The sequence below is a fragment of the Engraulis encrasicolus genome, chromosome 16 (assembly GCF_034702125.1).
Source record: "Engraulis encrasicolus isolate BLACKSEA-1 chromosome 16, IST_EnEncr_1.0, whole genome shotgun sequence".
Classification (NCBI taxonomy): domain Eukaryota; kingdom Metazoa; phylum Chordata; class Actinopteri; order Clupeiformes; family Engraulidae; genus Engraulis; species Engraulis encrasicolus.
In genome coordinates this window covers 35,537,588-35,550,087 of record NC_085872.1, presented here as the reverse complement: position 1 = coordinate 35,550,087, position 12,500 = coordinate 35,537,588, and the positions used below count along the sequence as shown (strand labels likewise).

The 12,500-nt window shown below is 44.7% G+C and overlaps 1 protein-coding gene across 1 annotated transcript in view; it reads right to left on the bottom strand.

Annotated features, from left to right (window-relative positions):
• Positions 1-12,500, bottom strand: part of b4galt2 (UDP-Gal:betaGlcNAc beta 1,4- galactosyltransferase, polypeptide 2) — a 111,353-nt gene that overhangs the window by 3,480 nt on the left and 95,373 nt on the right. The window contains exon 5 of the mRNA XM_063219502.1: positions 5,222-5,326. Coding sequence (XP_063075572.1) covers positions 5,222-5,326 — 105 coding nt within the window. The remainder of the gene's footprint in view (positions 1-5,221; positions 5,327-12,500) is intronic.

The following is a 12,500-nucleotide window of genomic DNA, read 5'->3' as shown; positions in this document are numbered from 1 at the left end:
CCCAACAAAAAGTTGACTAAACACACCTCGCTCCTCCTCCTCACACTGTACACCGGCCCACTAATAAAAAACTCATGAGAAAACACATCCCCCAATTTTGAGACCCAAGGTGCAAGAAAAACAAAAAGTTCCCGAAGCCTCACACAATTAAAAAATAAATGCATGACAGTTTCCTCCCCCCCACAGAAAAGACAATTGTTATCTACTGTTGGATTTAGGTGCGCAACATGTCTATTTGTGGCAATAGCCCCGTGAGCGAGCCGCCAATGGAGGTCCGCTACACGTTTTTCAATCGGAGGCTTATAAAAGGACCTCCAACATCCTCTAAGGGAAAATTCTGGACCAAAGAGAGAGAGAGAGAGAGAGAGAGAGAGAGAGAGAGAGAAGGGGAGAGAGAGAGAGAGAGAGAGAGAGAGAGAGAGAGAGAGAGGGAGAGAGAGAGAGAGAGAGAGAGAGAAGGGGAGAGAGAGAGAGAGAGAGAGAGAGAGAGGAGGGGGAGAGAGGGAGAGAGAGACAGAGAGAGACGGAGAGAGAATGTTTAGCCATGGAAACGTCCGCCCGTACACACACTCACACGCACACACAAATTTGTGCACACCCCAGTCACACCCGAGTAAATGAGCAACCAGTCCTCTCAGGGTTGGCTTGGGCAGTAGTGTGTGTGTGTGTGTGCGTGTGTGTGTGTATTTGTGCCTGTGTGCACTTGAGTGTGTACGTTTGAAACAGTCAGGAGATAGAGAGAGGGAGAGGCAGAGGGAGAAGGCAGCAGCAGCGGAGTAGCTAGCTGCTGTAAAAACTTTATGGACCGGTTTAGAATGCAAAAAAATGCATGTGCGCTAAGTTGTTTACACCTAGTTAAAAAAAGTGATAAATGTGATATTTTTCCATAGTGTGTGTACGCCGTAATATCTCTGGGAAGACAGATTAGCGCCTGGCTTCTCAAGGACGGGGCTGGGCTGTTGCACTGCGATTACCGAACCTCTGGTGCGCTTCGAGACAATGAGGGATGTTTGTCCTCCTGCCGTGGCTTTCCCTTCATGACCCAGTGGCCTATCTGTCGACATCGCCTATCCATCGAGCCACGCTACACACCTCTCCTGGATCAGTGGTTAGGGTTTGGGTTGGAACTATCGGTACACATTTTATAATAGGGGAAGTTTTCTTCATCATTAGTTACTTATTTACTATGTCTTTATAATGCTTTTTATGCATCCCTTATTATAAACTGTTACCAAAGTATGTTAACAGCTTATGGGTGCAGGTAGCTCATTTTGACAAAGCAGCGCATATCGACAGAACACCGGCTGCAGAATGCCAACAGCCTCAGCCAGGGAAGCTGACAGGGGGGTAAAAAGGGGTCACTTGTCCCGGGCCCAGTGAGACAGGGGGCCCAGCAATGGGTCCTCAATACATTGTTTGTATCGGATTTGGGGCCCTTTCAGATGACTTTGTCCTGGGCCCAGCCAAAGCTGTCAGTGGTCCTGGTCTCAGCACTCACCCTGGCTTCCAAAGCCCTCAGCTAGCACTAAAAGTCACTTGAGAGTTTCTGAAACACTTCTTGTGTAAGCCTAATGAATTAGCATCCATGACTTCTGCTGGGGTCTTGAAGAAATATTTCTTCAGTTTGGGGACCTGTTTCAAAACCCACTGCCCTTATCTGGCGAATCCCACTGGTATTTAAGTAATCCCATTTTTTGAACAAAGGGCTGGAATCTGGGGATGTGCGTTAATGGGGTTCTTCATTTCTTTCTCGGTTTTTATGGCAGCTATGAATTATTTATTAGTCTCCCAAATGCACTGTGACCATGCCACCTTTATACAGTAAAAGCTCAGCCTCAATAGTCAGAAGCTCAGAATATATACACAATACAGCCGCTTTGTACAGGGAGAGAGAGAGAGAGAGAGAGAGAGAGAGAGAGAGAGAGAGAGAGAGAGAGAGAGAGAGAGAGAGAGAGAGAGAGAGAGAGAGAGAGATAGAGAGAGAGATAGAGAGAGAGAGACGGGGGAGGGAGAGAGAGAGAGATGGGGGAGGGAGAGAGAGTTGGGAAGAGTATCAAAAGCAGGACTGGTGAAAAAATAGGGAGAAAGAAAGTGAGAGAGAAACAGCACGAGAGAAGAAAAGAAGAGGGAGAGGGAGACTAAGAGAGAGAGATGAGATCTAAAATGGCAGGGGAACTGATGAAATGAAGAGATATCCATCACACAAAGGCAACATGTCTGATTTATCGATTTTCATAGTGGTTGGTGCCCACTGTCGGCCTGCCTGCTTTTGTCTATGTGTCTCCCATCGCTATCACCGACAACGGCTATTTGTCCTGGTGAGCCGGAGTGGATGACACCACACGGTATGGAGTTCAAGGGGACAGGTCAGAGAGCACAGTACAGGGGCGTCAGCAGGGGCACAGAAGGGCACCAAGACATAATGCTAGCGCGCAAAGTGCGGAGGCAAAACATTTTTTTTTGTTATTTATTTAAAAAATCTTTTAAATTAATTTTATTAGTGCAAGTAGTGCATGTACACTATTTTGTGCACATTCTGTAGATTACTCTGTATGCTAAACTTGAGCTAAACTCCAAGATAGCAAGATTGTTGTTTTCTTTTGTTAAACTCATACCGGGGCACAGTAAATCACTACCCAGACACGTGCCCCTGTAAAATAGGTCTAGCAACGCCCCTGGCACAGTATATACTGATAAGGGTGTTACACGGGGCACCCATCTCATATCACTCCAACTAACAGGGATGCAAAGTGCTATGTCACTTAAGTTATGATGTACTGTATGTATAAATGATATATGTATGGGGGTATGCTATAGAGTTCAGGATAACTTCAATAAATATAGCCCTAAGTGGTTTAAGGCAAGGTTCAGCGTTAGCAAACTCTAAATGCCCACAGGAAATCTTGACTCAAACTGCAAAGGACAAAAAAGGGCATTTATTTATCATGTTTTAATTTAAAAAAAAAGCTGCTTAGAGAAGTTTTAAGCAATTCATAGTTTAATAATTGCTTTAAGACTTAAAAGACAAACAAGACTTTTTCTCATTTCACCAAAAGAGCCTTTTTTATCATATCTGATTAGCTTTTCCCATTTCTGATTAAGCCATTGCAGCCGGTTAATTGGTTCCAATCTCTGGTGGCTCATTAGATGCAAACACACTAATATGTGCGAGAAAAAAAAGAGAGTAAGAAAACCTGTTCAGGCTAGTCAAGATAGCCCCTGAAAATCGGTGCCTGGAATAATGATCAGTGTGGTGTCTCACTTTCAATTCTGGATGGAGAGCGAACTTTTGAGGCAGCAGGCCCACTTTTGCCAAGTGATGTGCTAGTTGAGAGAAACTTGCCCTGACAACTCATTCATTTGTACTGGCTGCCGTCTCCCACCCCCTCAATGGGAAATGAACAGTGAAGCAGCATTACAATTGGCTGTTTGAGGCCCTTGAAGAGATATATATTGAGAGAGAGAGAGAGAGAGAGAGAGAGAGAGAGAGAGAGAGAGAGAGAGAGAGACAGAGAGAGAGAGAGAGAGAGAGAGAGAGTGTGTGTGTGTGTGTGTGTGTGTGTGTGTGTGTGTGTGTGTGTGTGTGTGTGTGTGTGTGTGTGTGTGTGTGTGTGTGTGTGTGTGTGTGTGTGTGTGTGTGTGTGTGTGTGTGTGAAAGAAGAAAAAGATTGAGTGAGAGGCAGACAAATTGAGAGGGCAAGAGAATGAGTGCAAGGAAGAGAGAAAAAAAAGAGAGAAAGTAAAGGGGAAAAGATTAGTGAAGAGCAGAGGTAGAGGAATAGAGAATGACAGAAAAAAATAGGATGGAGAGAGGGGGAGATGGAGGTACAAAGACAGGGATAGTAGGACACAGAGACAGTGTGTGTGTGTGTGTGTGTGTGTGTGTGTGTGTGTGTGTGTGTGTGTGTGTGTGTGTGTGTGTGTGTGTGTGTGTGTGTGTGAGTGAGAGAGAGAGAGAGAGAGAGAGAGAGAGAGAGAGAGAGAGAGAGAGAGAGAGAGAGAGAGAGAGAGAGAGAGAGAGAGAGAGAGAGAGAGAAATGGCCACTTTTTCATCTCGAATATCAATCCCACCCATCTGACAGCACTCTGATGCTCCCTGAATCAGTTTGTGTACTCTGGACCAAAAACGGGAAATGATGGGCCATTCAAGCCCATCTGAGCCCCGTCATGCTGCCCACAGTGAAGGAGCTCACTGGTCCAGAGGACGCCCTGCATGGTGGATGGGTGTGCTGCTCATGCAGTGAAAGGCCTGAGGAAGATCCCACAACACAAGGGGATCGAAATGTAGCCTGTGTGAAGATCAGCAGTACAATATTTTTGGAGGATACACCCAGTGTGCTGGCCACTTTCCAACATGATCTACTATAAACATCTACTATAAATATCTGACACCTGGATTAACCTGTTAAGACACAGCGTTATAAATTTGCTGTTACCAAAATGGCAATGACCAAGTCAGAGTGCATTACTAAAGGCCCAGTGTTATGTCATAGTATTGTACTATTGTAGTAGTATGGTAGTTGACTTTTCAATGACTATTACAGCGTGCCACTACCAAAAAGATATATACTGTGGGTGTATGTTGTGGATGTGCACACCCTTCACTTTGCAGACATAAATGTCCGTGCATGCAGTGGCCTCCCTCTATCACGGATGGTAAACTCACACCAAAGGAGCACAGTGGAGGGCAGCAGGGTGAAGAAAGGGGCACAGCTGAACTCTGGGGGGACCTTTTAAAAACATGCTAACATTGGGTCAGCGAACTACACAGATGTCGCACTAGGTGTAAAAAAAAAGGGTTTGGTCTAAGGTGACCAAGGCACCGACGGCAGTTTGACATCTTTGTTTAAGCACAGTAGCAGACATTGTGGTCATGGGACCTAGGCTAGGGGAGGACAAATATGCATACAGACTCTCACACTCACACTCACTCACTCTCTCTCTCACACACACACACTCTCTCTCCACACATGCGCGTGTGCGCGCACACATTTTCACACACACAGACACAGACACAGACACAGAGACACAGACATAGACACACACACACACACACAGAGACACAGACACAGACACAGACACACACACACACACACACACACACACACACACACACACACACACACACACACACACACACACACACACACACACACACACACACACAACCACACGGCTCTTAATGATTGAAGTAATTATGGGACCATCATAAAACCCGTACCTCTGAGGGTTGGGCTCGTTGTGCTTGTCTCTCTCGTGCTTGATCATCCGGTAACGGCCGATCTTCACGTCCGGCCGAGACACCTTCATTCCGTTCAGTGTGATCCTGCACAGAGCACACAAGACACTCATATCAAGATTAACAAATACTAAACATAGCAAACATAACATCACATTACACTTAGCTGGCGCTGTTATCCACAGTGACGAACAGTTACAGGGAATTGGTTAAAGTCCCTGGAGCAGTGTGGGGAACAGGTCCCTTGCTCAAGGGCACTTAAGCTATGGATGGAGGAAGGTATTGATAAAGGTGGGTGTTGAACCTGTGATATACAGTACAGAGAGAGGACCTACACTTACACAATACGTTTGATCCTGCACAGATACCAATACATTTACAGTCACTGCTTACAAAAATGATTTCATCTGATTTCATAGTGTGATGCTGCCAAGAGACACACACAGTGTTCACAGAAACTCTTTTTGAAAATGTTTTTAGATCACATGTAACCAAAGCAGCTGCTTTAACTGTGTGTTTCTGTACACAGAGAGAGATGCACATGTTAAAAGTCACTGCTTTTGAAAATGCTTTCAACCAAAGCAAGTTTTTTCATCACTGTGTGTACTGTACACTAGCAGGGCACTGAACTGGTAGAACACTGTCAGAAAAGAAAACTTCAGACACTGAAACAGTTATAAGATACCAAAAGATATAGATAGGAAATGCCTGGTTGTGGTGGAGGAACAAGTCATGGGGTTTCAGATATCTCTTATTTGACAGCTAACACACTCTAAATAATATACGAGAAAAAACACATCAGGGAGAATAGCAGAGAATGTGGAATAATTTGCCAAGTAATATAAAGACAATCAGCAACTTAGATGGTTTTAAACACACTTTGAAGGTCAGTCAGTGTAGGGAGACCTTATGTAATGTTGTTGGTGTATGTTGTGTATAATATGAAATTGCTTGCTTTTTGTATGCAGATTAAGTAATATGGTCTTATAGTCTTAGTAGTTATTGGTGTTATTTATTTATTCAATTGTTTTAATGGTGATTTAGTAGTCACAACGCCACTCATGCCATTGTAACATACGCTGCCGTCCAACATCAAGGACCACAATGGAAATAAACCTTTGGGCTTTATTGTGTAATTCTGACTCTCTGTTTTTTTCTTTTAATGAAGTATGTGGTGTGGTTCACTGAAAACTAAATCATCTATTTGCTTTTATTCAAGAACTGAGATTGTCAAATAAAATCACTCAATCAATCAAGAGCAGACCAGGGGAGGGAGGATGCTGTGGGATGAGTCCTTACATGTCCAGTATAAATCAGTCTAAGAGTCCTTGCCAACTTGGCTCTACTGTGGCTCTAACGGTAGAGCACTGGGCCGCTACACTGGCGACCCGGGTTCGATTCTGGCCCGGGTCCTTTGCCAAATTGTCTCTCTCTCCCCAAAATGTTTACCGTTTCTCTCAACTAATAAAGTCTCAAAAACCCCCAAAATATCTTTAAAAATAAAAAGAATCCTACCCTACTCAAGGCTGATGCTACCAGTTTGTGACTGCAGGCGCGGCTCGGGAAGGGAGGGAGTGGAGGAGGGAGACAAGATGTTCTGGTGAGATTGACAACAGAGAAATTGGAGAGCAGCTTGACCTCATCAAAGACTTGTTCACCCCCGTGGAGAGTGCAGGCCGTCAGAGAGCCAGAGAGACATTATGTGGCAACACCTTGCTCTTCTGTATCCCACGGGGACTTTCTGAAGAGGGCTACTCTCGAGCCGATAATCACAGAGAAGTGCACACACACTTTCATTCATGCACACACACACACACACACACACACACACACACACACACACACACACACACACACACACACACACACACACACACACACACACACACACACACACACACACACACACACACACACACACACACACACACACACACACCAATCTTGTAGTGTGTCCTGAAAAAAAAATGAAGCCGATTGTCTAAAGAAGAACAGCAGCTTACAGCCTCTCAGGATTTCCTGAACAATCCAGCCATTCTAATCTATTTTCTCCTTGGCTCTTGGGCAGACCTATGCTTGCAGGAATTCCTATGTGTGCCATGTCAGCATCATGTCTGCTGTCTACAGGCCACAGTGGCGACTCAGGACAAAAGTGGCGTCTGGCTGCATCTGATTAGGTAGCTGATGCATTCCTACAGGAATGTAGGTGTACTGTATGAGGTTGTGCTGCTGCTGCTGTGTGTGTGTGTGTGTGTGTGTGTGTGTGTGTGTGTGTGTGTGTGTGTGTGTGTGTGTGTGTGTGTGTGTGTCTGTATGTGTGTGTGTGTGTGTGTGTGTGTGTGTGTGTGTGCGCGTGCGCGCGCGTGTGTGTGTGTGCATGCTCGTGCATGCTTTTGCGTGTCTGTGTTTGTGTGTTTGTGTGTGTGTGTGTGTGTGTGTGCGTGCGCAGTCGTGTGTGTGTGTGCGCTTTCATGGGGCTGCGCTCAGCTTTTCAACGGTCAGCGGCAGCTGATGATGGGCGATGGCGATGGCCAGGGTCAGTGCGAGGAGGCGGGGGAAGCCTGCGTTGCGTTCACACTGGTTCCATGCCGCACGCCGCAACCAGAGGGAAGACCCGGCTCATTACCGTATGATTTACAGCAGAAATGGACTTGGCCCGTGCAGGGGCCACTTGGCAAGCCAGGACTCCGGCATAGCTGGAACTATATTTAGCCACGGGTATACAGTGCTGCAGTACAACGAGACACCCGGAGAATATCCAAGATATTATGTGTAGTAAAATATGATACATAAACATTTAAATAAATACATAAATATAAACATTTAAGAATTAGAATATAAATGTTTTATTTTTAGTTTTTTATTATTGTCGTTAAGCAGCGTAATAAGATATAACAACAAATAGAGTGGAACCCGAAGGACAAGTTGAAGTGGTGACTACACTAAAATTGAGACTATGGCTCTAGGGAGGGCTGGCATTCGGGCTTCAGAGCTGCTGCCACCACCTATGTGTACACACACACCAGCTCACGCACACACACACAGGCTTGCACGCACACAAACACACACGTGCACATAGGGGTGGGCGATATGACGATATTATATCGTGAATCGCGATATTGAGTAAAATATCGTCTCGAATCTGCCAAAGTGGAGAAATCGTATAGATCGTCTTGCAGTGAGGATGTTTATTATCAGTATCAGAGTGATGTTTTCTCACTTGTGTTGTTGTCTTAACTTTATTCTTTACATTATTGTATTCCAATTGTACACTTTATGAGAGTATCATCAGTGTGTTAACATTTTATTGACTGCAAATTACAAATTGCAAGTATATGAAAGTTGTTTTTTGTTGTTTTTATTTTTTGGATGGAAGATCGTGATAAAAAATCGAAATCGTGATTTCATGTTAAAATATCGTGATACAACATTTTTGCCATATCGCCCACCCCTACACTAAAACCCCTGCTGTCAGTTAGCCACATGATTGGAGGAGAAAGCCAACGCACACCAGAAGTTTGGAGGTGCGGGTAGCGGAACTTGTTCACTCCAGTGTGGCCTTTCTCAAATTTTTAAAGGTACACTGTGCAGGAAATGGTCAAAAAAGGTACTGCAACTATGCTGCTCATTGAAACTGGGCTGCCTATTGCCAAATTTGATCTTTACATGAAAGTTTACGAAGTAATAAACAAATATTTCCTAGTATGGTCCAAGTAGAGTCATTTTTGCAGCTAAAAATGGCTATTTTTGGAAATTCAAAATGGCGGACCATGGAGAAGATCCCCCTTTTCATGTATGAAAAGTGGAATTTTTCCAGTCATAATGAACACTTAGAATTTGATGGGGGTGGTAAGTATTCATGAAAAAGGTAACATTAGTGAATGGGCAGCATGAATTCTGGCGATAAACAGCTACAAATCTCACACAGTGTCCCTTTAAGTAAAAAGGCCACACTAGCCAAGACGGTTTGTTAACAACAAATACAATTCAGCATTGGATGGACAAGAGGGTGCGGTATCATCCCTCTGAAGTTAGCCGCATGATACCTCTTAAAGCTCCAATGACAATATCGTTCTTTCAAGTGCACAACTTCCTGATTGTGCCATTCCATTTGTGAAATGGTGATGCGAAACAAACCAAACTGCATCTACAGTACATAACGTCAGAGTCTCCCCTGAATACACCATGTCTTCTTCTCGCGCTCGCGAGGCATAACAGTCTATCAAGTTTAGTTCAGACAAGGTGGCCTGAAAGACAACACAAGGGTAACCTTGAAACAAATACTACATGAATCTACAGGGGGAAAAAAATAAAGGCCTCGCTTCAGACTCATTTTAGCTTTGAAGAGCATAAACAAAGACACCCCTACGGAAAACTAAGTGAAAACACAAACATTCACAGACATACACTCAACACAACCCAACATACCCTTCCACACACATTCACACACACACACACACACACACACACACACACACACACACACACACACACACACACACACACACACACACACACACACACACACACACACACACACACACACACACACACACACACACACACACACACACACTCTCTCGCACGCACGCACGCACGCACACACAAACACAAACACACACACACACACACAGAGTACTGATATGTTCAAAGAAACTTCTACAAAAAACCCCAGAAAACAAACCCACACAAAAACAAAAACAAAAACAAAAAAAACATCAGAAGCTTTTTGTCAGGCCAGCATTCAACGCGTTGCGCGCTGCCCGAGATAAAGGAATGAAATAATGTGAGTAGGTCATCAGCTAATGAGACGAGGCCTGATTCCAAAAGCTTTTCCTCCCCCGAAACTTCCCGCAGAAATAATTAATACTGTAGACTGACTGGGCTCTGCGTCTGGGCCCTCTGGACGGGGCTTGATTGGATTAGCTGTGGATTTCACCTTTCTCTTCCTCTGCCAGCCACAGCTCATTTAATTGCATTAGGCTTGAGGAGTCGAGGGGAGTCAAAACCATCAGCGTTACTTCACATGCATTTTTTTCTTTTTGTCCAATGTGAAGATTAAGAGAGAGAGAGAGAGAGAGAGAGAGAGAGAGAGAGAGAGAGAGAGAGAGAGAGAGAGAGAGAGAGAGAGAGAGAGAGACAGAGAGAGACAGAGAGAGAGAGCACAGACATAAAGGGGAGTGTTAAGAGGGCAGGGATGGAGTCGGAGTGGCGTGAATGACAAATTGGATGAGTAAGTGAAAGGTAAGCATTTACATGCTGTTGAAGAAAGCCAGCAAAGACAAGAAAAAAATACAGGATGGACAGATTTGGACTGAATGAGAGACAAAGCGAGACCATAATGCCAAATGGAGCATAATGGAAGATGGTCTGAGATGGCTTACAGTAGGAAAAAAGCAGCCTAGCCTCCCAAGATCTAAATGAACCCTTTCATGCATGCCTACATTATCACCTTATTGTCAGAAAATGCTTTTGATATAACTTAGACTCTTAGACTACCGGCAATAACAATGTTGCTATGATGTAGCACAAACAAGCACAAATCACACACACCACACACACTGTAAAACAACAGCTTCTGACTGTTGAATAGATCCAGGGCAGGCCAGACTGATGTCTTGGCACGCTACAGTATGCCCTTGTGGCTGAGCTGCATGGGACGGCCACCTGATAGGAGACAGAGAGTGATGAGGCATTACTATGAATACACACACACACACACACACACACACACACACACACACACACACACACACACACACACACACACACACACACACACACACACACACACACACACACACACACACACACACACACACACACACACACACACACACACACACACACCTAGTCCTCACCTGACCTCTACAGTACCACAGAAACGTCCCATCCAGCGATATCTGAAGGGATTAGACACGGGTTTTAGGAGGTCTGGGAAGAGGAGGAGGAGAGGGGAAAAAGAGGAGGCAGGAAGAAGAAGACGAAGAAGAAGAAGAAGAAGAAGAAGAAGAAGAAGAAGAAGAAGAAGAAGAAGAAGAAGAAGAAGAAGAAGAAGAAGAAGAAGAAGAAGAAGAAGAAGAAGAAGAAGAAGAAGAAACAGAAGCTCCTGTCCCTCAACACGTAGCAAGCTGATTGGCCGACTCTGTTTCCTCTGTCAATTTCTGCGAGTGGGGATCCATGCGTCTGAGTCATCTACTGATCAAGTCTGCCTGCTGGGCAGATAAATAAGCTGATGCACTGTCAAGTCAAGACTCAGACAAACAAGCGCTTGGCCTCTGGGCTTTCATCTGCAGACATGGTCACACACACGCGCGCGCACACACACACACACACACACACACACACACACACACACACACACACACACACACACACACACACACACACACACACGCGCACTCACACGCACACGCACCAAGTTAACGCTCCAATTACTATAATTACAACTGTGTCTTTATTGGACGCAGCTCGAAGGTCCCGACATAAGTGCCCTGCGCTAATGTCAGCATAAGGGGGGAGCTAATTGCTGTAATGGATAAAGAGTTGGAGAGCGTGGCGTTGTGTATATGAAGGCTTACGTTGACGGCAATGGCTACCTTATATCCGCTCCTCTGGTTATGTCTTCCGGCCTAGGGCCTCGTGACGTGAGGCTTGACGTTTTTGATGACATTGATTTGACAAGTTTCTATTCAACATCTTGGCAAAAGCATTTTTCTAAAGTTACCCTCCTATATCCGCGCCTCAGGTCATATCCTACGGCCTTGGGGCTCGTGACTTGAGGCTTGACGTCTTTGGTGACATTGCTAAAAATTTTCTATTCAATATCTTGGCAAAAGCATTTTTCTGAAGCTACCCTCTCATCTGCAGTCAGGATATTGAATGGGGGAAAGCCTAGGCTCAATGGTTAGATTGCTGGCCTTTAGATCAGAGGGTTGCAGGTTCAAATCTTACCCTTACCAGCACCTCCATCCATGACTGAAGTGCCTTTTAGCAAGGCACCTAAGCCAACATTGCTCTAGGGCCTGTAACCAATAGTACCTAACTCTAAATCGCTTTGGATGAAATGCGTCAGCCAGCCAAGTGTAATGTAAAAAACAAAAAGCGACTGTGAGCAGCTATTACAGTTTTTCTCAATTGGTTTTGTACATTTCTCGAATCTCTCTCACAATTTGCGAAACATAATCACCTAAAAACAGCTTTAACAAATGGCAAAACACCATGTATGACCCGCAAAACCGAGTCTCTTGCTCAAAATCCT